Here is a 26,023-nt window from a genome sequence, read left to right on the forward strand (position 1 = left end):
TCTCGTGAGTGGAGAAAGTGGGGCGGTCCCGTCCCTGGGCGAACGGTGGGACCCCAGGCTCCCGGGAGGGGCTCAGAGGGGAGAGCGGGGGGGAGGACAAGTGTGCCCCCCACACCCCAGGGTCAGAGCAGGGGAGGCTGGGACTGAGCGGTGGCCCCAGCCCTCCTGCGTCCTCACGGCAGGCTCGCTCCTGGGGGGGGATGGCGCGCACCCCCCGGCACCCCAGCTCCTCCGGGGCCCCCGACGCAGAGCTCGGCCTCCCCTAGGCCTGCAGGTGTGTGCGGGGGAGGGGCGGGCGCACACCTGGCGGGGATGGCGCTGATGGGCTTCTTGTAGATGGCGATGAGCTTGTCCAGCACCACCACGGCGGAGGTGAAGACGCGGTAGGAGTGCAGGAAGGTGTTGAGGAAGTCGATGCTCAGGAAGCGCAGGTCCGTCAGCCTCTCCAGCAGCCGCGCCACGCTGGCGTAGCGGATCTGCAGCACCTTGCAGGAGTTCATGGTCTTGCTGAAGCGGATGTCGACGTCGTCGCAGTACAGGGACGCGTCGGACCTGGGGGGGGACGCGGAGGTGGCGGGGCCTGCGGGGGTCGTGCCCTCGGCCGCTCTTCCCCGGGTGGCTCCCCGGGGCCTCGCCGCGTCCCCCGCGCACCCCCAGCCAGGGACAGGGGGGCCGGGGCGACACTGGGAAGGGCCGCGACACCCCGAAACCCGGCGTCGGAGAACCCCCGTCCTGGAGCCAGTGTGAGAAACACGGAGAGGGATCACAGGCTAAACACGCGCCAGCGTGCGCCGGCTCACAGACAGACAGACAGACGGGAACCGTTCACAGAACCGCGCACGCCACGTTCGCGCGGTGCTGCTCCTCCCGGCCCGGCGTCCGCCCGCTGGCGAGAGGAGCACCAGGACGTGGTGCTGGACCTGCTCGCGGCTGCCGGGAGTTGGGGACGGGCCGAGCCGGGGCTGCACCGCACAAGTCTTCTCGGTCGCGGCCGCGCGAGCTCGTGGTCAGCGGCCTCCCCTGGCTGTCGTGGGGACCGGGTGTCCCGAAGGTGGCTGCACCACGGCGCCTGCCGGCCGTTAAGCCACGGCCACGGCGGCGTCTGGTGCGGCTCTTGCGCAGTGGTGGGTTTTCACATTCTGGACTCCGAGTCTTTGCCGTCAGGCTCTGCCTTTTGTTGGGCACCAAGAATCGGGGTCGAATCCAGCGCTGGCTCCGTTTCCTTCCTTGTTTGGCCTTATCCCTCAGCACCGACGACTGCGTCTCATCTCGCTGTTTTATGTGCACTTGGCTGCTGCCGACCTTCGGGCTCCGGCAGGACGAGGCTGGGAGAACACGCAGCGAACAGACAAACATGCTGCCGTATCGGAAGGACGAGCTCAGCAAGCTCATCGCGATGAGCTTACGGGGAAAACGCTTAGAAACACGGATTTGGCCTGTAGGAGGCCGTCACGTTGGGAGCAGGCCCAGCACCTGCGGTGTGTGGGAAGGACACACGGCGCCAATGTCACCTGCATCCTTGTTCCCTGTGTGTCCATAAACGAGGCCTCAGTCTCCCCCTCTGTAAAATGGGAACAGTAAGATCTGCCTCACAAGACTTTCCCCGGCATTTGCTGGAATAACCGACTCCAGGGCCTGGCACACGCCGGGGGCAGCAAGAGAAAGGTGGTCCGAGGTCGCCAGCTCTGGGGAGGGCAGACAGTGCGCAGAGCAGGGGAGCGGCGAGGTGGCCTCGCCTTGACACTGTCTTTCTGAAGGAATTTTCTCTGGAAACATCCCTGGGATTTGAAACATCAGCAAATGAACAGCTTTATCAAGCGTGTCTGGCGAGCAAGGCGATAGGGGTTTCTTTTAGGGACGAGGAAACACGGACACAGCGCGGGGACGCGTAGCGACCCTGCATCCCGGAGGCCGTTCCCGGGGAGGGCGGCGACGCTTCGCCCAGGCCGGCTGCGCTGCAGGACGCAGAGCGTTCCGGAAAATGCTGGTTTTGTTTCAGGAGAAGATATGCTGCCTCTGCGGACCCTCGGGAGTGATGGTGGAGGGGCGCTCTGAGATCCAGAAGGTTCCTCGGACGTGAGAGACAAGATAGTGCGAGAGTCGCCTGGCAGCCGGGAGGGGCGAGGGATGGAGCTGGAGAAATGGAGGCAGCACGCAGCAGACGGAAGGGGCCGTTCCTGCAGATCCAACGGGAAGGCGAGAAGCCGCGGGGGCCACCGCGAGAGACCCGGGCAGCGGAAGTGCAGCTGCGGCGCCGAAGGGCCTCGTCCGGCCTGGGGCTGACGGTCTGGGTCACCATCTCCGCGGCCGAGCCAGGTCGCTCCGTGCGCTGGGCCGTGTTGGCCCGCGTGTTCCAGAGGGAGCGAGCGCAGCTCATCACGCAGCACCCGGCCGGGCTGGCGTCCGGACGCTGATCACTGGACCCGTCTGGCAGGGTTCTCTTCTAGCACCTTCTCTGTGGGCTCCTGCCCCTGCAGGGATGCACGAGTCCAGGAGAGGCCGGCCCTGTCCACACGGCTCTGCCCTTCTCCGTTCCGAACCTCGCCGTCGCTGCTGGTCAGCGCCTCTGGCGACCCCACTGTCGTGTAACCTGCTCTGGCCCTTTGCGCCCCCTCTGTAACACGGGGCGGTGCACCGAGGCGGGCAGACTGACCACCGCTGCCGGGGCCGCCTGTGCAGACTCAGCCCGGCGGCGCCGCGATGCACCAGTCGCGTCTGTCGGGCTCGGCTCGGAGACGGCTCGGCGGCGGGGGCAGCCGCGGTAATCAGGACACGGGCCCTGCGCCTTTGTGTTGCAAGCCCCGAATCGGGACACTCTGACCTGCGGTCTGAGAACAGGGGGCTGTACCCGGAACTCGGAGGCTTTGGGGCCCTTCTCGGGAACAGCGCAACTCCCAGCCACAGCCCAAGGCCCTCCCCGGCCACTGCGCCATCCGAGTGGCCCCCTGAGCTCGCTGCTCCCCTGGGAACAGCCCCACGACCTCCGGCGCGAAGCCGCGCTAGTCACCATCCCTTCCCTGCCGCCTGACTCCGCCCACCCCGGCCCCATGGCCCGGCCCGCAGGGTGGGCGGCCGCATCCCTTCGGAGAGCCCGGCGTTGCTGCGAAACCAGAGGCGCAAACGCGGGGAGGTGACGGCAAGCATAGGGGCCGACAGCCGGGGGGCCGTGCCGGACGCGCACAAGCAGGAGAGCAAACGTCGCCAGGACCGCCGCACGGCACTAAGCGTTCACAGGCACCAAACCTTCCCGCAGCCCGTGGACGCCCAAAATTCGTGAGGTCTAAGGTCAGCCCCGTCGGCAACACCCGTCTGGGCCCCGTGTGTCCTCCACGCGGCGCAGACAGAAGCCTGGCTGTTCTCCGGCGCACCTTCCGGCGCGGGGCCCACTCCTCGGCAGGGAAGGCCGGGTGGCAGGGAGAGAGGAGCGTGCACAAACGCACCCTGCGTGGCCAGGATGCGGGCGGCGTGGCCTCCGCCACACACAGCCCGGCCTCAGCCCCACGCCCTTCCCCTGGCTCCCGCCAGACACTGGTTATGCCCCTTAACTGGTCTGTGAGCCTTCCTGTTCCGAGGGCTCTGGAACAGTCTGCCTGCTAGAGGACCTGAGGCCACAGCCGTATCAGAGTCGCCGCCTGTGTGCCACACCACTCCCGCCATGGACTCTTGGACATGCCCCAGACACGCCACGCGCTTTCTCGCCTCTGAGCCGACGTTCACGCTGTTCCCTCTCCTAGGATGCCCTTCCCCTTCCGCCGCACAGTAAACTCCAGCCGATCCTCCGAGCCAGCTCCGAGTCCTCTTCCCTGGGACGGCTTCCTCCGCCGTGCCCGATGAATCGGCACTCGTCTCCGAGCCCTTCGCCTGCCCCGAGGGGATCCCGTAGACCCCATGTTACAGCCACACTGCGCTGGTCCCCAATCGGCTTCCTCCGTGTCTCTCTCTCCCTGAGGACGGAGGCCACGCTGCTCTCTTCTTCCTCCTGGGAGGAAGACGTTGCCAGGGAGGTCCCGGGAGGGAGGCCGGGCCTTCGGCCAGGGGACAAGCGGGTCCCTAGTGTCGTCATTTTGATGGGGACGTTCCATTCGCTTTATCACCATCACGGCTCACAATTCTATTTTTCTCTCACGAGAGACTTTACTTCTGTTTTATCTGCTCACTTTACCGTCTCAATCTGCGCTCTTTCCGGAAAATGAGTAGGAGGTACTCACCATGCGCTTCTTGGCAATTCTACTTGTGGTTTTGATTTGGTTGTTGAAAGAAATCTAGGCGGTGGGTAGACGGGTACCACCGTGTCCTCCGCTTAGGAGGCGAGAAACCCAAGCTGAGAAAGGTCGAGTGACTGGTCCACAGTCACACTGGAGCCAGGACTGGGGACCGGGGCCGTGGCCTTCAAGTCCAGACTTTCCTGCTGGACCCACCACGTCTGGTTGTTCAGCGATACGGTCCCGGGGCGGGGACGCTACCTCCCCAACTCGCACGGGAGCGTGAAAGTCCTGGCGCCTGAAACTGCCCGGCACGCAGTAGGTGCTGCCCGGCACGCAGTAGGTGCTGCCCGGCACGCAGTAGGTGCTTCAAGTGCTCTGGCCGCCAGACCTATCCTCAGAGGGGCCGGAGTGGGAACGGAGGAGGCCTGGTTGACTCCCACACGTTAAGTGAGGTTGCGTCTGCGGCCCCAGAGTGTGCTCTGGAAGCAGCAGAGAGCTGGGGGTCACCGGGACGGTCGCCCCAGCAGCAGCAACACGGCCCGGGGTGGGCGGGGCCCTGGCGTGCACCAGGTGAGCACCGGGCAGGGGAGAAGCCAGAGGCTGGGGCGGAGGCCAGAGAGCCGGTGGGCCACGGGGCGGGGGCAGGAGGGAGGGCAGCCAGGGGGAGGCGTGCAGGTCACTGGCGCAGAACCGCACCTGGGCAGGTGAGGGCGGCTGCGTCCCCGGAGCTGGGGGAGCCGCGTTCAGCAGGACACCAGCCCTTGTCCCCGTCTCCGGGGATCGTGCAAACAAATGCACCAGCCCGGGGGCCTGGGTTTCTGTTTTTCTGTTTTTGAAATGTTCTGTGTATTCATTTTGTAATAAGAAAACTACTATTGTAAGAAGAGTGCAGGAAGTTCATTACTAATGTTGCTAGTGTTGTTCCCCGAGACGGGATCTCGTGCTCTGTCGCCCAGGCTGGGTGCAGAGGCGCAATCTTAGCTCCCTGTGACCTGGAACTCCCGGGCTCAAGCCATCCTCCCGCCTCAGCCTCCCGACCGACGTTATATTTTAAACAGCCTAATGCAAAAACCATCCGCGTGTGCACGACAAATAAACCATAACAAAACCGAGCCAAAGCCATCATCCAAATACACATTCACTTGAAACAAACAAGCAAACATCAAAAAAGCCCCAAAGATGACTCCCAGCATCTCTGAGCCCCAGCGGCTGGCCTGTCCCAGCGTCCTGGCTGTCCCCGTGTGGCCTCTGTCTCCGGGATGCAGCCTGGTCCGGGGGTAGGAGCACTTACTTGATCATCTGGGGTACGGTGACCTTGGAGTTTTCCTCAAACGCGTTCATCATGAGCCCGTTGCACCGGATGTTGTCCACACACTGGGAGCAGAGAGGACCGGGTCACAGCCTGCCTCGGCCCCCTGGCACCCAGGCGCAGCAGGGGCTCTGCCCCGCCCGACACGCGGTCCCCACGCTTCCAGGGCGCTGTCCTGGCAGGGGCGTCCTCTGGACTCGGCTGGAGGTCAGATGCCAGTCACATGGCACTGGGGGGGGTCTCGCTTGACCTGCTCGAGTCTGAGCCTCCCTATCTGCGCAATGCGGCTGACGCCTGCCTCGCTGGGCGGCTCGCAAAACGGTGCATCTGGCTCGGACCCCTCTGCTGCTGGCCCGAGGGCCAGCGTCAGGGACACGACCAGATCCGCATGGGCCTGGGACCCCTCTCCTGGGGGCCGCCCGGCAGGCCCGTCCTGCTGCACGAGGGGGCTGCCACGTGCTCTGTCCCTGCCCCGATGCTGGGATGGCTTTCCGGGCTAAAACCCATGCGTGTGGGGTGCTGGGGAGGGGAACGGATGATTGAGCGTTTCACTCAGCTCTGGAAAAACGCAAAACCCAAATTTTGCTTCGAACAGAAATGACCCACCCAAACAAAAACAAGATACGTCTCTCTCGGGGGCTGCCTGGTGTCCCCTCCCCGGCCCTGCCCTGGTCTTCGCATTTCGGCCAGGGGAGGTTTCTCCTTGCATGGGGCGGGGCTCCGCGGCACACGACAGAGTCTCCCGGTTTTGAGGGGTGTGTGATGCAGAAAGGGGGTGTCAACGTCCCTGGGAGGTGGCAGCTGAGAGCGGGCACGGCGGGGGCGGGCCAAGGCCAGGCCCCAGAGGAGGAGCCCCCCAGAGGGCGGTTTCTCCCGTCTGCATTTCCAGCCCACCGCCCTGCCTCTCCCAGCCTTGGCGCTTCCAGCAGCTCCATGACGAAGGGCTGGGCCTCAGGCTCAGAGCCTCGCGGAGGCGGCAGAGGGCCTGGGAAGTAGCCGCAGATGCCCCAGGGGGACAGGGCTGGGGCCGGGAGGGCAGAGGCCGGGCGGGCACCCTGCAGGGCCGGGGACGTGGAGAGGCCAAGCTGGGGCAGTTTTCTCCGGGGCACGCTGGGGTTTCTGAGGACACGTGGTGAGACTCGGAGAGAACAGGCACGTGTCCCGTGCTTTCTGCGAGGGGTGGTCGGGGCAGGCTGGGAGGGGCCAAGAACGAGAGGGCGGGGAGCCTCCAGGGGGGCCCCGTCCCGCCCGGGAAGACTCTGCCCCTCCAGGCCCCACAGCACAGGCCTCTCCCTCCCTTGGCCCTCCGGTGGGACGCCAGCCCCACCCCTTCCCCTGCCGTGTGCTGCTCTCCTCCCGCCTCCAATCCAGGCAGGCTCTCGTGGGGCTCAGGCCTGAGCCCCGGCGCTGTGGCAGCCTCTTTGCAGACCCAAGCCGCGTCCTGGGCGTTAGGTGCCCGCGGGCCCCCTGGGTCTGCTCACTGGCGGGTGGGGACATCGGCGTCCTGGCAACGCTCCCAGCAGGTGCGGGACGAAGGCAGAGGCTTAACCTCCCCGCTGCGAGGCTGACGCTGGGTTTGATCTCAGGGAGCCGCCCTGACTTGCTGGTGAAGGTGCCCGGGTTTGCGGGGCCCCGTCCTCTCCCCGCGAGCCCCACCCTTCTCACCCTCGGCAGCGGTGCCCAGACGGCTCTGTGCGTGCCAGGGACCTGGGGCAGGCACTGAAACGCAGGTGCCCAGGCCACAGGCCAGCAAGTGGAACTAGCAGGCCTGGGGGTGGGGGGAGGGCTGGGGGCGGAGCCCAGGACTGGAGGTTTTAAAACCACCTTCCCAGGCGACTCAGATGCAGGAGGGTCCCAGACCGCACTTGGAGGGGCCCCGGGGACCGCAGGTGGGGGGACTGGCGGAGCTGGGCTCTCGTTGGGGCTGTGGACCCGGAGGGTTCTCGCGGCTGTCCCCGCAGGGCAACGCAGCCAGCGCCACCCCCGCCCCTGTCCCTGCCCCCAGCAGGCCCCTGACCAGGTCAGGCCAGAAGGGACCACCTGCTCTCAGGAACGGGTGACGCCGCCCACCTGGCTGATGTCGCTGGTCCACGCTGCCTTCTCCTGCCTGGACGAGGCCACCAGGATGACCGTGAAGGGCGGCGAGTCCTTCGGCTCCACGCCAATCTTAAAGTCCAGGCGGTCCACGTCCTGGCCGGCTCCTTTGGCTTCCGGTTGCAAGACATGACATTGGCAGAGTGAGCGTGGCCCTTTCTGGGTCGGAAATCGTCTCGGTGGCCCTGCCCTACACACGGCAGAAGCTCTGCCTGGCAAGGCACCAGGCCGCTTGCTGCCACTTTCAGAGTGTTTTTTCCTAAGTGGGGCGTCCCCATTTCAAAGATGGAAAAACTAAGGCTTGGATGCGGAAGTAGCTCAGAGCCACGCGGGGACAGTTCTGGACCCAGAGCTGGAAGAACCTTCAGGAATCAGAGTCTGCCCTCTGCCCGCCTCACACCCACGGGTGGCCGAGGCCCCGCGCAGGGGCCCACCCAGGACCTCCAGCCGCAGCAGCCGAGCAGGATGGGAAGGGGCCTCACAGCCGGGCCCTCCCGCTAACCCCGGGTAGCACCGGCCAGACAGGAACTTCAGGATCTTAAACCCTATGGGCTGGGCCCGTCGCCTGGTTCAGGTTAGAGCTCCCCAAATCGACAGTAAAGTCCAAGTATTTTTATTACTGCTCCTAACCGGAAAGTTCCTTGAACTCTTTTTTGTTTTGAGACAGAGTCTCACTCTTTTGTCCGGGCTAGAGTGCCGTGGCGTCAGCCTCGCTCACAGCAACCTCACACTCCTGGGCCCAAGCGATCCTCCTGCCTCAGCCTCCCTGGCCCCAGGAGCCCTCGGGCTGCCGCACAGACGTGTGAACGAGGGCTGCTCGCTGAGACGTTGCGACCCCCAAACCCAACAGCGCCGCTGGTCCGAGGGCCTGAGCAGCTCGGACGGAACCGAGAAGGTGGGTCGACCGTGGCCTGCTGGGCCAGGAGCCCGTTCTCTGAAGACCCAGCGTGCAGCCTCTCTGTGTCCAGGCGAGGGGCGCCCACCCCCGAGCACCCTCCTCCCTCCCAGCAACCCCCAGGCGCGGCCGCGGGTGCGTGGGGTCCTCGCGGGCAACGCGGGCGCACGGCAGCGCCACACTCACCCTCGTCCTCCGCGCTCTCCGGCTCCTCCAGCAGGGTGCAGTCGATGAGGGAGATGACGCCGTTCTGCAAGAGAGCCGCAGAGGCCGCGTGGGCTGGGGGCAGAGCGCGGTTTGGGAACTCCAGGAGGACAGCATCACGCGTGCACATACGTGTGCATGTATCATGTGCATGTATCACGACCGGGGATGTGCTTTTTAGGCTGGAGGATTTTACCTTCGTGTAAGAAGCCCAGGGCAGCGGATCGGAGGGGCTGAGAGAGGCCGCCCCGACCGGGCCGTGGGAGGAGCGGCCAGAACCCGCCGGCCCGTTCACGTCCCAAACCTACCCAGGTCGGAAATCCCCGACCTCGGCCAGACCCTCACGTTGCCAGCAGGAAAATGGGCCGACGCCGGGCCCAGCCCCGGTGCTGAGATTCTGCGGACGAGGAGCGAAGCCAGGGAGGCTCCCCGGCGAGGCAGCGGGGGTCTGCAGGGACCCCGGGGCCTGGTCCCAGCGAGGTCAGCGCTCGTTTTCAGCTGTTAGACACATCTGGAAAATGCCTCCCGGCCTCGAGTGCGTGAGCTTCTCCTGGGTGGGACCCCTCGGCATCGCGGGGAGAGGCGAGAGTGACCGCGCTCGGTGACCACGCGAGGAGACCCCTCCCCTCCTGACCCCGCCCCCGAGCGTGGCCGGGCGTGAGACGCGCAGGCGGCCGCAGGGGGGAGCGGAAGAGACGGTGGGGCTCAGGGAGACGCAGCCCCCACGCGCTTCCCAGCTGCCTCCTGGCCCCCCGTTCCGGGGGCGCCACCGGGCGGGTCACGGGCAAGGTCTACGGACGAGGAGCCGGGGCCTCCGGCCGACCTGGAAGGGTCCTCTGGCCCCGTTGGGACTTTGGCATGGCGGCACCAGCGGACCCCGCGACCACGAACCTCTCGAACACGAGAGCGTCTGGGCCAAAGCCGTGCGGTCGGTCTCCCCTGATCAAACCGCAGAGACCAAGGGACAGATGTTTGTTCTCATCGCCACATTCGGGGTAATTTGTTGCGTAGCGACAGATGAGCAACATGATCTCTAAAGGTCACGACCTGCCGCGCGGCTGATCTGTGTGCACGACGCGGGAGGCCGAGGGGCCGCGAGCATCGGCGCGGACCCCACCCCGGCTCTGCGGCTCGCTTTGCTCTTCCATGGTCTCGGCGCAGCCCCCAGGACACGCTGGGCCTCCGCTCTGCGCCGGGACGTCCCTGGGCCTGGCTGTCCCGACAGCCCCGTCTGGCTCCGACTCTCCCTAGGGTCAGTCCTGACGGCAGTTCCGGGGGGCGCAGACGTGCACCCTGCCCTCCACACGGACCTGGCGTCCCAGCCCCACCTGCCGCACGTGAGCAAGTGACGTGATTGGGGCCCGCGGCCGCCGCAGGTTACACGGCACCGCGAGGCAGAGCACAGACTCCGGAGCCAGACCTGCCGGGTCCAGAGCCTGGCCGCGCCACGTGCCGGCCTCTCGTCTGCGCAACGGGGACAGCGAGTGCTGGTCTTGGTGGGCTATTCTGGGCCCGGCCCACGGGAGCCACCGTGCCAGGCCCGACAGTACCCCGCAAGCTCGTCACCGTGGAATCGGGGTGACAACATCACCTACGAGCATTCACCGTGTCCCAGACACTGGGACCCCCGCCGACCCTCGGGCTCTCCTCGAAGGGGCTTTTTCAGACCTGCAGATAAGGACACTGAGGCCGGGGGGGGTCGCCCGCTGGCAGGGGCGGCGCTGGTCCTGTGCCCGTCCCCAGTGTGCTCAGGAACTTTGAAAACCCAAACAAGACAGAATAAACTGAAGCGACAGACAGACAGACAGACACGTGAGCCCTCAGACAGCCAGAGCCTCCGTGTCTCCGGTTTCTCCCCCCACGGACCCCCGGCTGGACCGAGGTCGTCTCGGCAGAGACTCCAGAGTAACAGATGATGAGTTTCCCCAGGGCCAAGTTTGGTTAAAACTGGAGTGTCCAACATCTGTGAATTGATTTCCCACGCACAGCCGCCGTAACTCGCGGACGCAGCGGCTCGTGCCCCGGAGCCCCGGCTCGGTCTGCGGCTCTGCGGGACCCGGGCCCGGCGGCCGGGTCTGGAGGACGCTCTCCCCGTGCTCTGGCCTAATTAGGGCACCCTCCGGCCTTGCGAGCTGCCGGGGGATGGACGCAGCGCGGGGGACGGCAGCCCACAGAGGCAAGCGCGTCGTGATGGCGGCAAAGCCGCGTTCACTGCTAGTCACCCCCGGCTTGTCCGCGCAATGTCTCCGGGAGGACTGCCATCCCCATGTGACACGTGACGTGTAGACAGGGTCACACGTGTGTGCGTGATGGAGCTGGGCTCGGCTTGTCCCCACAGCGAGGGGACAAGCAACGAGCTGCGCTGGGGAACAGGAGGTTCTGCCCGGACCCAGCTTTGCACAGAGCTGGTCCTGCGCAGGCCTCGCAGCTGCAAAGGAGGCCGCCGGGGGAGAGCTGCGCAGCTGAGAGGACAGCAGGAGCAAAGGCCCTGGGGTTGGAGAGGAGGCAGGAGCGGTATGAGATGCCTGTCCCCTCCACCATTAGGGACGAGCCAGTAGTCAAGCACGTGGGGTCTGCAGCAGGGCGGGGGTCAGGGTCGGCCCCATGCAGGCGGCGATGGGGTTGGGGCCGCTGCCGTGGAAGGCTGCTGGCAGGGGCCTTCTGAGCTCCCCAATGTGAGAGGCTCCCAGCCCGCGGGGGGCCTGCCCCGCCACTCACACACTCGCCACAGACACACAGATGCACAAATGCACACACCCCCAATACACACACAAATACACACATACACCCCAATACACACACACGCATACACACAGATACAGATACACACCCCCCAATACACACACTCAACACACACAGACACACCCACCAATACACACACCCAACACGCACACACACACACAAATACACACGCGCCAATATACACAGACACCAACATGCACAAATACACACCCCAACACACACCCCCAATACACACACAAATACACACATACACCCCAATGCATGCACACGCATACACACAGATACACACAAATACACACCCCCAATACACACGCTCAATACACACACAGACACACACAAATATACACGCGCCAATACACACACACACCAACATGCACAAATACACACAAACCCCAACACACACCCCCAATACACACACAAATACACACATACACCCCAATACACGCACACGCATACACACAGATACACACAAATGCACACCCCCAATACACTCACTCAATACACACACACCAATACACACACCCAACACACACACACAGACACACACAAATACGCGCCAATACACACACACACCAACATGCACAAATACACACACACCCCAACACACACCCCCAATACACACACAAATACACACATACACCCCAATACATGCACACGCATACACACATGTACACACATGCCAATACACACACAAATACACACACACCAACACACACATAAATACGCACACACATGCCAATACACACAAATACACACACACCAACACACACATAAATACGCACACACATGCCAATACACACACAGACACACACACAAATACACACACACACCAACACATGCCAATACACCCACACGCATACACATACCAATACACACATACACACAACACATACATGAACATACATACACACACCTGCACACACACGGATACACACAAATACACAGACGTGCCAATACACACACATGCATACACACATGTGCGCACCAATACACACACACCCTAATATACACACAAATACACACACAGACGCACGCACATACACACACCAACACGCACACACACAGATGCAAGCCCACGCCACACGCACATGCACACACACACACCCCAATACACTCCCACAAATACACATATGCCAAATACACACATACCCCCAATACACACACACTGACACACACAAATACACACACAAACACGCACACCCAATACACACACAGACACACACATACACACACACACACCCCTTTCAGGGGTCTGCCCAGACCCTCTGGCCCTGCCCAGAGCCCGGCCGTGGGCCCTCTGGGGCCGGGACACCTTCCCACCCCTACGATTGCTCCGGTGGAAACTCAGTGGAGCCTGTTTGTTCACCTGCCAGGTGAGCGCTGGTGCGTGTGCGTGTGCGTGTGCGCATGCGCATGCGTGTGTGCGTGCGTGTCCCGGCACCCGCCCCCGCGCCTCACCTTGGTCAGGTGCAGCTTCCCCCCGGAGCCGCGGGCGCAGACGATGAGGTGCTTGGAGAACAGGAAGCACTGCCGCTCACCCTCCTTCCTCAGGGACAGCGACCCCAGGCGCCCTCTGGTGATCTTGCCCTTCTCGGACATGGGCACCTGGATGAGGGAGCCTGCGGCGGGGGACAGAGGCCTGAGCCCTCCCGGCGACCCTGCCCGGCGCGGCGGAGGGTGAGACGCCGGGAGCAGAGGGGCGGAACCGGCCGTCCGAGGTCCTGGCAGCAAATGCCGCCCTGGACGCTCGTCCAGCCCCTTTGGGGCCGACGGCTGGGATGGGGGTGACCAGAGAGGCCCCACGCGGGGCCCCCGACCTCCCAGCCGGGCCAGGGCCTCCGCGAGCACAGGGACCCTGATGGCACGGCCGGTGCATGTGGCGGGGAGAAGGCTGGGCCGGGGGAGCTGGCCGCAGGCCCCGAGGGGTTCGCAACACTGAGCTCCGGCCAGCGTCACCGCGCCCTGCCGCAGCGCCCAGACGGCCTCGCAGCCTCCACACGCTGCCCTAGGAGGCCACCCTGTCACGAAGCCCGTGCTGCTCCCTGGCACAGGCCCCACGGCCCTCCCACCCACTCGCGTGGCTCCTGGTGGCCCCAGGATCCTGGCGCTGAGGCCACCACGGGGACACGGTCCTGCACTCGTGTCCTCATGATTCTCTCCCGCCCAGCTGGCTCCCGCAGGGCAGGGCTGGTCTGTGCCCGGGTGTCCCTGGAGCCTGGCGTGGGCCTGGCATGAGGGGCTGTGCGGCTGGCAAGCGGGGAGGTGCCTGCTGGCGGGTCCCCGTCCCCAGGGCCTCGTCTCCACGCCCAGCCCAGCTGGGGGAGACGCCCTGGCCAGGGTGACGGCAGAGTCCTGGTCTGCGGGGACACTGCCCACCCAGGGGGCCATTCCTTGGGCCACCTCCAAGCCACGTCCACCTGGGGTTTCGTCAGTGGGGCCAGAGAATGTACGAGGGGACAGTTCTGCCACAGAGAGCGCCAGCACGGCACGGGGGCAGGAGACAGGCGAGGCCGGCTCTGCACCCAGCGGCTCACGGTGGGGGCCTGGGACAGGCGTGGGCCACACGGGACCTGGGACAAGGCTGCAAAGACAATGACAATGCCCTCGCCCGAGGCAGCTGCGCGGGGCGGCGGGGGCCGGCAGGGTTTTCACCAGTCGGAGAACCCGGGGCAGCAGAAGGGACCCCGAGGTCCGTTCCACGGTGGAGGCCACGCGGGCGCGTGAGCAGGAGCTGAGCGTCCCGCAGAGCGTGGCGGGCGGACGTGGCGGATATCAAACGTGTCACAGCCCTGGCGTCCCTGAGTGGGACGTTGGTCCCCTAAGCCGCAGAGGGTCCCCCACGCGGGGCTGCGCCTCCCCGACACCGCCCCCGAGCTGCGCCGCGGCCGAAGGTGGCGAAGGCCCTCTAGCGTGAGAGCCACTGTGACCGCGGCGTCCCCCGGGGCAGAGGGACGGCCCGGCTTCCTCGCGGACACGGGCAGTGCCGAGCTCTGTCTGTCCCCCCCACGTCCTCCCCAAAGGACACGTGTTTACTGGACGTGGGGCGGACACACCAGGGCCGCCCGGGGAGGTCCTGTTTACACCGTGAGAGAAGGACCCTGTGAAACCAGGAACGTCTGCGTCTGTCTGCGTAGACGGGGCGCGCGGCGTCGCGGGCGGGGGGGGGGGCGCACCTTGCCGCACGAAGGTCTGGCTGGTGTCCAGCAGGATCTCGCAGCCCTCGGTGATCATGCGCTCGATGGCCAGGTTCTTGCGGATGTTCTCCGTCTCGCTCACCTCGTCGTGCATCACCCTGCGGACGGGACAGGCGCTGCCGCGGCGGCCCCCTCCTCGGGAGGCGGCTCGGGGGTCCCGGCCAGACCTAGGGAGCGGCCCCAGCCCCAGCGGGGGCCCGTAGGTGGGAAAGGGAGGGAGTGCGTCCACCGAGCGCGCCACGCGCCGGCCATGCCACGGGAGTCTCGTTTCAGCTGTCTCAGCCCCGCGGAGCAAGCGCTCGCATTTCGGGGAAAAACAGAAGGAAGAGAGGGAAGGCGGCAGCCGGGACAGGTCTGTCGGATCTCCAGGTCCGAGCCGGGAGGAGCAGGGGTGCAGGTCCCGCCGCGGCGCAGAGGGAGGGGGGTGTGGGAGACCCCCGTCTGTTAACCTGCCGGCCCCACACCGGGCTCGCGCCTGCCTCGGGGCCTCCGCACCGGCCGTCCCCTCCCCACCGCTTTCTCCAGACCCGAACTCGGCACGTCCTTACGCTGCGGGGCCTGGCAGGCTTGTGTGGGGCCCTGGCCCTGGCTGGCTCCGTCTGTCCCGCAGGCTGCGGCCCCCCCGGAAGGAACGTGGGTGACTCCCGTCCACACCTGTCCTGCGCAACGCCCCCCTCTCCAATAGGTGGCACCATTTACCCGCTTTCTAGAAGCCGCGCAGCAGCGGGAAAGGCAGGTGTGAGCTGCTGGCTTTGCCTGGTGGTTTCCAGCAGTCTCGAGAAAGCAGCGGGAATTTGGCAGGGGTGGGGGTGGGCCTCTGGAAAAAACACCCCAGGTGCTCCCAGAAAAGCACAAAGCGCTTCATTTGCAACTGACACCTGAATTTCTACCTCCGAGACCCCCAGCGGGGGCTCAAAGTTCTCACAGACATCGCTCCGTTAAACCGCGCGATGGCGGAGACGATGCCTCAGCTGGATCTGCCGCCGGGCACCGAGCAAGTCGCTCAGCCCGACTGGGCTTCCTCGTCTGCGGGACGCGGGGTGAAGACGGACACAGAGTCCCGAGGCCACCCCGGGACGCGGCAGGTGCTCGGACAAAGGATGTCGATGGTCGCCGCTGTCGTCGCCAGCGGCAGAAGTATCGCCATCGATTATTTTTTTCTGGTTTAGGACACACGTTTCAGGTTTGAGCTCCCTGGACGAGCACGTTAGTAAACAGACGAGGGCTCGTGGGTACAGTCCCCCCCTCAGCAGCCTCGGCTTCCCCCCTCCTCCCAGCAACGCTCTTCCGGAAGCCCAGGCCCTGCCCGGTGCCAGCTCCCTGCATTTGCGGGGAGGGCTGCGTTTGCTAAAACACAAGGGGTAATTCTGAAGTAGCAAAACTAGTCCTCCTGTTAGACATGCAAAATACGGCTTCTCAGGATAGTTCTAGCCCCGGGTCGGGGTTTGTGCCGGGGACCCACGTGCACGCGTGTGGGCGCGTGTGGGCGCGTGGGGGGCTCTGGGAGGGCAGAGGGAGGGCCCAGGGCCCGGGGCGCCTGGGAACCTGGAGACCACCACGATCACCCGGGGTCACCAGTGAGCGCAGAACACAGGGGTTCGGGGTAGAAGGGGGCGAGGCCCAGTCCCCAGAGGGTTCGACTGGTGCTTCTGAGCACAGCCCGGGGCGGGGCTGGCTGTCCGACGGCTCCTGCCAGGCCAGGAGGGCGAGAGGAGGATGAAGGGCTGCTGTCACGGTGAGAAGAAAACCTTCTTCTGTGTCCCTGGGGCCGGGTTTAGGGCCAGGCCCAGGAGGCCGTGAGGGAGAAAGGAAGAACATGCCGTGTGCCCGAGAAAGGGGACGGGGTCTTGGGCCAGACACCTTGTCCCACGTGCCACCCGCACCCGTGTGCGCCGGGACGGGGCAGCCTGGGGACCAGCAGCCCCACCGCCCTGCAGAGCCCCAGACCTTCTGCCTGGGAAGAGTGAGCGAGATTCGGCTCCCTGGGCACGGGAGGACTGGCGTGTCCCCCACCCCCGTGGTCTCGTCACCCTGCTGACATCTTGCCCTGATTCTCCACCCTGGGGTCTGTAACTCGGCCGGGCTGTGCAAGGGTTGGGGGCAGCCTGTACCTGCCGTGGTCCGGCCTGGTTCTCCCTCTGCCCCGCTGGGAGCCGCAGCCCGACTGGCTACCCTCCCGGGCTTCAGGGGCCTCTCAGGGCACCGAGCGTTTGGCAGGGCCCGGCGGGTGGACCCCGTGCCGCAGGCTGACCCACCTCCGCAGCCGTCTCTGACCGTGAGCCCCACCCATCTCCCGGTCTCCGCGCCGTGGTCGCTCGTTTCCTGCCCGGCTCACTGTCTGGGTGAACACACCGTCCTGGGGCTTCGGTGCTGCCTCCAGGCTGGGGACGCCCGAATTCCTCTCCCCCCAACTCCAGGCTCAAAAACGCCCCTCCCTTCCTGTCATTTCCACGTGGACGTCCCATCAGCAGCTCAAGCTCAACAGCCACCGGGAAGGCTCCAGCCCCCCGCCCCCCATCTTCTCCGTCCCAGCGAGGGCACCTCGCCCTCCCGCGCTCAGCGGGAAATTCTGGAATCACCCTCGACTCCAGCCTCTCACTCCCACATCGAATCCACCAGAAAATACACCTTCAAAATGCCCCCGACTCTGCACCTCCTCCCGGCCCCTTCCTGGCCCCGGTGCACCCCCTGCGCAGGCCGCGGCGTCTCCTGCCTGTGGTGCTGCCCAACCCCGGCCCTTCTGCTTCTGCCTTCCTGGAGGAAGTTTCCTCTGGGCCTCAGGGGCCGGGTGAGGAGCCTGACTAGAGGACTGGGGCCTCTGGAATTGGACGAGCCACCTGCTGTCACCACCCGCTGTCACCACCTGCTGTCACCACCTGCTGTCACAACCCGCTGTCGCCACCCGCTGTCGCCTGGAGCCTTGGGCACCTGCGGCTGCTCCCACAGCACCCTGTTCGGGGCTCCTGTAGCCACAGGTTCTGACTCACTGAGACTGGGGGACGGAGCGGGTGGGCAGAGAGTGTCGGGGAGGCCCGGGCAGCACCCCATCCTGAGAGATGGGCCCACGAGAGCCTTCCTGCGCCTTCAGACCCCACCTGAGCCAGGACAGCCGCCGCCCGCGCCATTGCCTCCCGCTCCTGGCCTGAGCCGTAGCCCCAGGACCACGCCAAGGGCCTCTGCTTCGAGGCGGGGCAGGCTGTGCCCGCACCACACCCTGGCCTGAACAGCAGCTCTGCCTGGCGGGGGCAAACTCCCGGACACGGGCGTCCTCAGCCCCACCCTGTCCGCCGGCCGGGCTGCGCCGAAGCCAGCGCTCACCTGGACAGCTCTTCCAGTTTGGACTTGGCGTAGTCCAGGCTGTTGCGCTCAACGTGCTCGTGGGGCGTGTGGGCCAGGAGCTCGTGGAGTGTCAGGATGTACCTGGGGATCTGCGGGCCGCCGGGACAGGCAGGAAGGCAGAGTCAGGGATACGGGCCAGGAGGGGGAGGGGGAGGGAGATGGGGAAGGGAGATGGAGGGAGGAGGGGGAAGGTGATGGGGGAGGGGGATGGAGGGGGTAGGGGGTGGTTCCGCCCTTCTGGTCACGGACTCCCCCTAACCGAGGCTCTTCCAAGGGTCTTGTCTGGGGCTCTGCTCTGGCCGGAGGCAGGGCCTGGGGTGGGCTCAGGAGCGGGACGGAGCGGCCCCCTCGCCTGCGCGGCCGTCTGTCCTGCGGGGGCACAGGCCCAGGGTCGGCCTGCTCGGCACCCCCAGGCGCGGGCCTGGCCCTGACCCCACCCGAGCAGCCCAGAGCTGGGGCTCCCCGCTCCCGGCCGCGGCCCCTCCGCATGCACCCCGGCGGGCGGGCGGCCACCTGGAACATGGGGTAGGTGAGGAAGGTCTCCAGCGTCCTCTCCTCGCAGTCGGGCTTGGCCTCGTAGTGCTTCAGCAGCTTGTCGAAGTCGCGGTTCTGCTTGCAGTGCGCCAGGATCTGCAGGCTGTACTGGTGGTTGCGCACGAACTCCTGGTAGATGTTGAGCATGGGCAGCAGGATGTCGAACAGGTCGGCTGGAAGCAGGCGGTGGTCAGCAGGCGGCGGGGAGACCCCGCAGGCCCTCGCCCCCCCCAACCTGGAACCGGGCGCTGGAGGGCGGGTCTGGCTCTGCGGCCTCCACCGCGCAGCCTCGGCCCTCCCGGCAGCTCCCTGCGCCGGCCTCCTCGCCTCCGCGGTGGAGGAGGCACCAACACTCGCTTTATCTACCAAACTAAGGGAGTGAAAAGAGAGACGACGTTCGGGGCAGGAGGGGAGGCGCAGGAGGTGCCGAGAGCCGCGCAGCCTCCTGGGCGCAACCGGGCAGCAGGTGCGAAGCGCGAGCATCTCCCGCGCCCGTACGCTTGGTGCTCTGTTCAGCGGCTCTACGTTTAGAGACCGTCCCCAGGAAACGGCCTCTGACACGGAGAAGACCTCTACGTAGAGACGATTGTTTCTAATGACACCAAAACCAGAACAGCCCTAAGAGCCAAGCGTGGGGGACGGTTGGGTCGGTGACAGGACGTCCACGGAGCACTGGAGCGTCACACGTGGTGATCGGAAAGCACGCTTTGGCGCGAGAAAACGCTTGTGCCGTGATGTTACGTAAGAGAAAAAAACAACACACGGAAGATTCAGATTCTGTATTCGGTATGTTTGCAATTACGTAAAACGGGAAAAAAACACAAGCTCTGTGCATAAAAAAAAACTGGGAGAAAACACACCGCAGTGTTTATAGTGGTTATCTTTGGGAAGCAGAACTATGGCTGCTATTTTTAAACGTTTTCTACTTTTCCGGGTTCTCAAATTTTCTCAGATGGATGAGTTTACATTCTTTTTAAAAGGGAAAAGTGGATGAGAATCTAAAAATACATCACTTCCTCCTAGAAACAAAGCTCTTGCCAACGCGTCTCCTTCTTTCTGCCCCCCGAGGGATGCTGTGGTTCCAGGGGGACACTCCACGGTGCCCCGGAAGACACGACGTCCCCGGCCGCGGGGTGGCCGTGGAGCGGGCCTCCCTGGGCCTGCGCGGGGCCGGCTACTCACCCAGGACCAGCGTGGGCCAGCTGGAGATGCGGGCCTTCAGGCCCTGGTAGAAGATCTGGTGGAGGAACATGATGGTCTCGCTGAAACAGAAAGCGCAGTGTGAGCTCCGGCCGGGGCTTCCTGCCCCCGGGGACGGCCGTGCCCCAAACCCCCCATCAGACTCCTTGCAGCAAACCCTCTCCTCCGGCGGGACCCACGAAAACCCTGCCAGCAGGAGGGACGATACACTAACAATTTGGGCTGCCCAGTGCAAATGGGAACGCAGGCCCCCACGGAAGAAGCACCGAGCATTTCCAGACGGTGACGGAGCATCGCGGCAGCACGGGGGTGGCCCAGGTGGGCACGGATCTTGGGGGGCTCCGTGTCTCCAAAGCCCCCACCTGCTCGGGCCCCTGCGGTATCGGGGCGACCCGGGGCTCTGGCGAACGCGGGTAAGAGCCACCGTTGATGTGGACAGAGCTGGGGTTGGCCACGCAGGCCGGGGCTCGGATCCGCCTCACGCCCCTTCCCGGCCGTGCGACCTCGAGCAAGACGCCTGTCACCCCTAGGCCTCCCGTCCTTCTGTGCAAAAGACACAGGTGACAAGCACTGGGAGGGCTCACATACCCGGGGCGTGGAGGATGCTCAGCAAACGCTGGCTCCCCGCTACTCCGGACCCGCCCTTTCTGAGGACCCCAAGTCAGGGAAGCCAAAACGCCCGGGGTCCCCTGCCTTGTGGCCGCGTGCCGAGCAGGACCACTGTCCTCACGGGCAGCTCAGCCCTGCGCGAGGGGCCTCTGAGCGCCCCCAGCGGCCACGTCTGCCTTGGCCCCGCCCTGCCCCGCCCCCCCCGCTGCCCGGGCAGCTGGTCCCAGAACACAGCCCAGGGTGTCCTGTCCAGGACAAGCTGCGAGCACCGGAGAACGCCACAGCGAGGCCGCCTCTGGCAGGCTGCCCTTCCCTCCCTCCCGAACGCTTCTCCCTGCTCCTCCTCACCCACCACCTGGCTCCCGGCTCTGCCACCCTGGAGACCCTGCGTCTGGGGAACTTGGTAGTGGGCCCATTTGTGGATAGGAAACTGAGGCCAGAGAGGGAGAGCTATTCCCCGGGAGTCAGGGGCAGCCCTGACTGCCATTCCCTCTCCCGGAATGTTCTCTTCCCTGTCTTTGCCACATCAGATGCCCCCACCCCCGCCGGGGTCGCTGTCTCGGCCCAAGAAGAGCCGGGAGTGGAAGGCTCGGGGTGGGCAGAGAGGGGGCCGTGGGGGCAGGACAGGGTCCCGGTGGACGGGGGACTCCGAGAGGTGAGAGCTGGAGCACCCCCTCTGCAGAGACACAGGGAGGGCGGGAGGAAGAGGGACGGAGGGTCAGCTGCAAGGGAGGAAGGGGTGAGGAAGGTGAGGGGAAGGGAGGGGGAGAGGGCATGAGAGAGAGACACACACACACACAACACACACACACACACACACACACACACACACACACACACACACGACACCTCCAGGCTGACAAGCAAAGCCCGTAACCGCGCCGTATTCCTCAGGATGCGCAGAAGGAAAAGAAAACTTAGACTGAAAACAGTGCTAATTAAAACAAAACCTAATCAGAGAAAACCGCCTGAGTTCTCATTTCTGAGTGTGGATCCCACCGCTGTGAGTCACCTGTCACCCCCTGAAGTCCCGGGAGAAAGTCCCTCGGGTGTGGCAACGCGCTAACGACCCGGCAACGCACTAGTGTCCCTGGCAACGCGCTAGTGACCCGGCAACGCGCTAGTGTCCCTGGCAACGCGCCAGTGACCCCGCAACACGCCAGTGACCCCGCAATGCTCTAGTGACCCCGCAACGCGCTAGTGACCCCCAACGCTCTAGTGACCCTGGCAACGCGCTAGTGACCCCCAACGCGCTAGTGACCCTGGCAACACGCTAGTGACCCCCAATGCGCTAGTGACCCGGCAAGGCTGGCTCCTGCCTGGCCCTGCCCCGCGCCACTCACTGAGTGGATGGACAGACGCCAGTTGCGAGAACACTGGTCGTCTGCATAAGAGGCTTCGAAACATTCAGTAGCGAGAGACCGACCTAGGGTGCAGAGAGAAGAACATCGACCTCTGGTGGATCGCAGGGGCCAGGACTGCCAGGGGCTCTCGCGGGAGCCAGATCAGGATCTTCCCACATATCTAGAAACCCCTAGGTGATCCTGAGCCCCGCCACGGCGAGACGCAGGGAGGCCATTCCCAGGCAGCTCCGGCAAACGGCTGCGCAGGATGTTTGCAGGTGTTCCAGTACTGCACAGGCTTGTGTAGCAGCATATCAGGAACGTCGTAAGCTAGAATTATACAGATAGGGTTGATGGAGCCTCCATGGCCAGTGTAGACTCTGAGAATTTTACCTGTGATCCTACTTCTCAGAAATTGCCACTGTTACTCATCCAATAAGAAAAAAAATAATCTCATTTTGACTTGTTTTTTAAAAACCATCGTTCGTGTGTTGGTTGAACATTTTCCCTACGTGTTGGCCATCTGTGCTCCTTCTCTGGGGGCTGCCTGCTCGCGTGCACTTACTGCTTTCTCTCTTACTGATTTTAGATGACTCTGCATGGAGCACGGTCTGGCACGCGTGCTGTGGACATTTCTGCTCGGCGTTTGAGCATGGATTTTGGGTTTGGTGTGGTGCCGAACTTCTTGCACTTCGCCCCAGAAAGCACGAACCGGTTTCCCGCTGCCCGGGGTGTGGGCGGCCCTTTCCCCACTCCCAGACTGCAGACGCCCACCTGTGCTCCGCCGTCTCACCCACATGTGAACACGTGGCCACCAAGTGGCGTTTACTTCGGCGTCACGCGTGGACAAGGAACACGGAGGCGACCTTTCCCTCGGTTTCCTCTGCCACCTGCCCAGCTGTAGTAACCAAATACATCGTTTCCTAGGGTTTTTTTTACGTATTAACTAAATTCTCGTGCGTTCTTGAGTCCGTTCCTGCACTCTGTTCTGTCGTTGACCTACCGGTCTGCTCTGGCGTCGGTCTCGGGCTGTTTTGGTCTCTCCTCGTTCACAAACCTTCACGATGCGTCTGGTCACAGGTAGGAACGTGCCTTCCACCGCCGTTCTTCCCCCAGAACATCATCGTTTGCACGTGTTCGTTCCTCTGACTGAACTGCAAACTCGCTGTGCTGGGCTGCACTGGGATGGGAATTATACTGAATCTACAGAACATTCCGGGTGAAAGCGACACGTCTGCAACACGGCATCTTCCCGTCCAGGGTGCCGGGACGTCTCTGCCTCTGACGTCTCTGGTTTTGCTCAGCGCACGGGTCCTGCGTTTGCTCCTGGACGGTTTACGTTTTTGCTGCTACTGTGAGTGGGACCCTCGTGCTTTGCCTGTCACTCCTCGTGCCCCAGCCCTGCAGACGGGACGCGTCCACGGCGGTGTGACCCCCACCGAGCCGCATCATTCCCCACACCCTCCGGGCGGCCACTGCCAGTCAGAGCAGGCACCCGGCACCGGACGGGAGGGCTCCGGCCACAGGGCCACACCCGTGGCTCCCACACGTGGCACCGGGCACGGCGTTCATTGAAGGAAATAGCCTGAGTCCGTGAGACACTGTCTCGGCCACGCAAAGCCCACTGCGGCGTTTATTTCAAAGGTCTTGTCCCCCCCGGAGAAGCACAGTTAACCCTCCCAGCCCTGCCCCGTCCTCCAGGCAGCTGCCAACGTGGGCAGAGGCCTCTCTCTTCCCGAGGACGTCCTGTCGTGAGCCCGTAAATCAAGTCACCAAATCAGCGTCAGGCTCCTACCGTGGGGCACGGTTCAGCCTGACAGCAAACCGAGGAGAGCTGCGTGCACAGAACCTCCCAGCAAGGGAGCAGCAGCCTCCGGCCTGGCTTCTGACACACGGACCTCTGCGCTGGGTCCAAGGCGGGGACACCGGGGGTCCGTTCCTGGGTCCTGCCCCGCAGCACTGACAGTGGTGGGGAGGCCGGGTCGTGCAGGGGACGGTCTCCAGCGGAGGCTGGGCGCCGAGACCTGCGCGCTGAGCCACACGCGTTAGGTCGGTTGAGAGGACCCCGCCGGTTACGTGACGGGCAGCAGGGGGAGCGCGAGCCTGGCCGCCACGCGGGTCTAGGCGACACCCCCACCTGCTCCTGCTCGCTGGGCGCCCCTGACGCGACCCCTACCTCTGTGCCAGCCTCGTGGGGTGGGAAGCGCAGGCCGGAGCGCCCCGTCCTGCGAAGCGCTGGGGCTATCCCGAGGTTGACACGAAGCAACTCCACCTGCTCCCTGTGCTCCCACAGACGCGGACACAGTGGTCCTCGTGCCGCCCCGTGACCGTGCGCCGGAGCGAGGATGACGTCACGTCGTTTTCTGACTTCCCAGCCGCCCCGGCCCCTGGGGGGAGGGGTCTCCGCCCTGCAGTGGGAGCAGCCGCCCATGTCAGATGCGCACCACCCACGTGACCCTCAGGCCTTGCTATGTAACACGCGTGACGGCAGGGTAAGTGACGCTGGTTCTGTGTCGGACCAGCCTGACACGGCCCCGCGCGGTCGGGACGGATCGTCACCCTCCGATGACGCCGTTGGATGCACTTCGATGTTTCCACCTGTGCTCAGGAGAGCTACGGCCTGGTCTTCCTTTCTGGTGATGCCTTGTCTGGCTCTGATAAGGTGACGCTGGCTTTGCAAAATGAGTGGCTCGCGCTCCTGCCATCTTAGACCTGGCAACGTGCGCCACGGTGGAGCGCCTGGGCCGCGCCGGCCGCGTGTGGACACTTTCTGCAAACCCTCACCTGACCCCCAGCACCTGGGAGGGCGGGACCTTCCTGAGTCGGCCTTTTCTGAGGACCGTGGTCTGTGCCCCGCGGGTCTCGAGGATCCGCCAGGCTGCTAAGACGGGCAAAGGCGGAGCTTGGGCCCGCCGTGGACAAGGGGACAGGCAGCGTCCGGGGATGAGAGGAGAGGCCGCCGAGGAGAGGGAGATCCGGAAGCGAGTGTCCCAGCTGCGGAGGACGCCGCTTGTCTCTGTTCCGGGCAGACGTGGACGCCGCCCCGCCGGCACCGTGGCAAATCACGTCTTAAAGCCATCGAATTAAACTCTCCTCCTTGATGTTTCTGACAAAGGTCACTCGGTTCTCACTGTGACAGGAGCCCCTTACCCTTCCGTGCTTTCTCCTCCGGGTGCACGAACGAGCCTTCGGTCTCCCGGCCCTTCGAGGCCCGGGGAAGGGCGCTCAGACGCACTCCTGCCCGCTGGCAGGACGAGACGCGTCCCCGCGGTCCCTGCATGCTGGCACAGCCGCCGGCCACGTGGCAGAGGGGCTGAGCTTCCCGAGACCGACCCGAGACCGACCCGAACTCCGGCACTTTCTGCCCGGAATGTCTGACGGCTCCTTCCGCCTCGGGATGGAGTCCCACTCTCACCTCTGGGCCTGCGCACATGCTGTTCCCTCTGCTCGGAAGGTTCTTTCCTTCTCCTGCAGACTCTCCCATGTCCTGAGTCCAAGCTCAGACGTCACCTCCTCCACGGGGCCTCTTGGATGGTTTTTGCCACAGTTCACGTTAAGCATCCGGTCAATGGTCTGTCCCAGTGCTGGGGCTCGAGCGGCTCACTCTGCCTCTGCGGGCCCCGTGCGCAGCCAGGCTCTGCGTCGCCTGTCCGATTCAACCTGGGCTTTGGCGGAGCTGCCCTCCTCACCGCTGGGTCCTCACCCCACAGGATGACTCGTTTTGACGACAGAAACCCACCCGGGTGAATCTATCCGCCTGCCCTGCCCAAGGATTCACGGGTCTCTCTTGAGGTCGACGACCTCTGTTTCTTTTCAAGGTCATTAGTGGAGACATCGGCCTCATGCGAGGGCAAAAGTCCCTTCCCGCCCTCCCACCGTTCTCAGTTGAAGACATCTGACCTGATCCATTCAGTTCTTAAAAGACAAAAATATAAAATCCTGTTGTGTTTTTGGCAAACGACTTTTGAACAAGTACTGTGGGCTAGCACGAATGTTCCTAATTGAAGCCTCCAGGTTAAAAGATTCCATTAAAGACCAATCAATGCAGAGTCACAAAAATATAGAAAGATAAGTCAACGCAAAGGACGCCGTTACCTCTCAGTGACGGTGAACAGTGACCACAAGTTTGCAGCTGAGGCCTGAAATGCAAGAAAAGTACAAACAACGTAGAATTCGAACGATGCCCTGAAGTGCTCCTCGGTGGGGGGTCACGGCCGAGCCCCCGGCTGCTCCGTGTGTCTCCGGCCTCCCATTTCAGGGACATCTGGGACCAGCAGCCACGGCGGCACCTGCAGACAGGCTGGAAATGCAAAAACGCAGCCCCGGCTCCCTCAGACCTGCGACGGCTCACGCTC

The 26,023-nt window shown here is 64.3% G+C and overlaps 1 protein-coding gene across 2 annotated transcripts in view; it reads right to left on the reverse strand.

Moving 5' to 3' along the window:
* Positions 1-26,023, reverse strand: part of RASGRF1 (Ras protein-specific guanine nucleotide-releasing factor 1) — a 100,215-nt gene that overhangs the window by 28,996 nt on the left and 45,196 nt on the right. Inside the window, exons 6-15 of one of the 2 annotated variants that reach the window (XM_012659797.1) lie at positions 19,699-19,778; positions 18,496-18,689; positions 17,962-18,071; positions 14,623-14,741; positions 12,908-13,068; positions 8,690-8,753; positions 7,585-7,721; positions 5,497-5,579; positions 1,259-1,263; positions 302-604 (exon numbers count right to left, since the gene is read on the reverse strand). In XM_012659797.1, coding sequence (XP_012515251.1) covers positions 302-604; positions 1,259-1,263; positions 5,497-5,579; positions 7,585-7,721; positions 8,690-8,753; positions 12,908-13,068; positions 14,623-14,741; positions 17,962-18,071; positions 18,496-18,689; positions 19,699-19,778 — 1,256 coding nt within the window. The remainder of the gene's footprint in view (positions 1-301; positions 605-1,258; positions 1,264-5,496; positions 5,580-7,584; positions 7,722-8,689; positions 8,754-12,907; positions 13,069-14,622; positions 14,742-17,961; positions 18,072-18,495; positions 18,690-19,698; positions 19,779-26,023) is intronic. The other variant, XM_012659799.1, reaches the window with a different exon arrangement.

Source organism: Propithecus coquereli, unplaced genomic scaffold (assembly GCF_000956105.1).
Source record: "Propithecus coquereli isolate 6110/MARCELLA unplaced genomic scaffold, Pcoq_1.0 Scaffold634, whole genome shotgun sequence".
Lineage (NCBI taxonomy): Eukaryota > Metazoa > Chordata > Mammalia > Primates > Indriidae > Propithecus > Propithecus coquereli.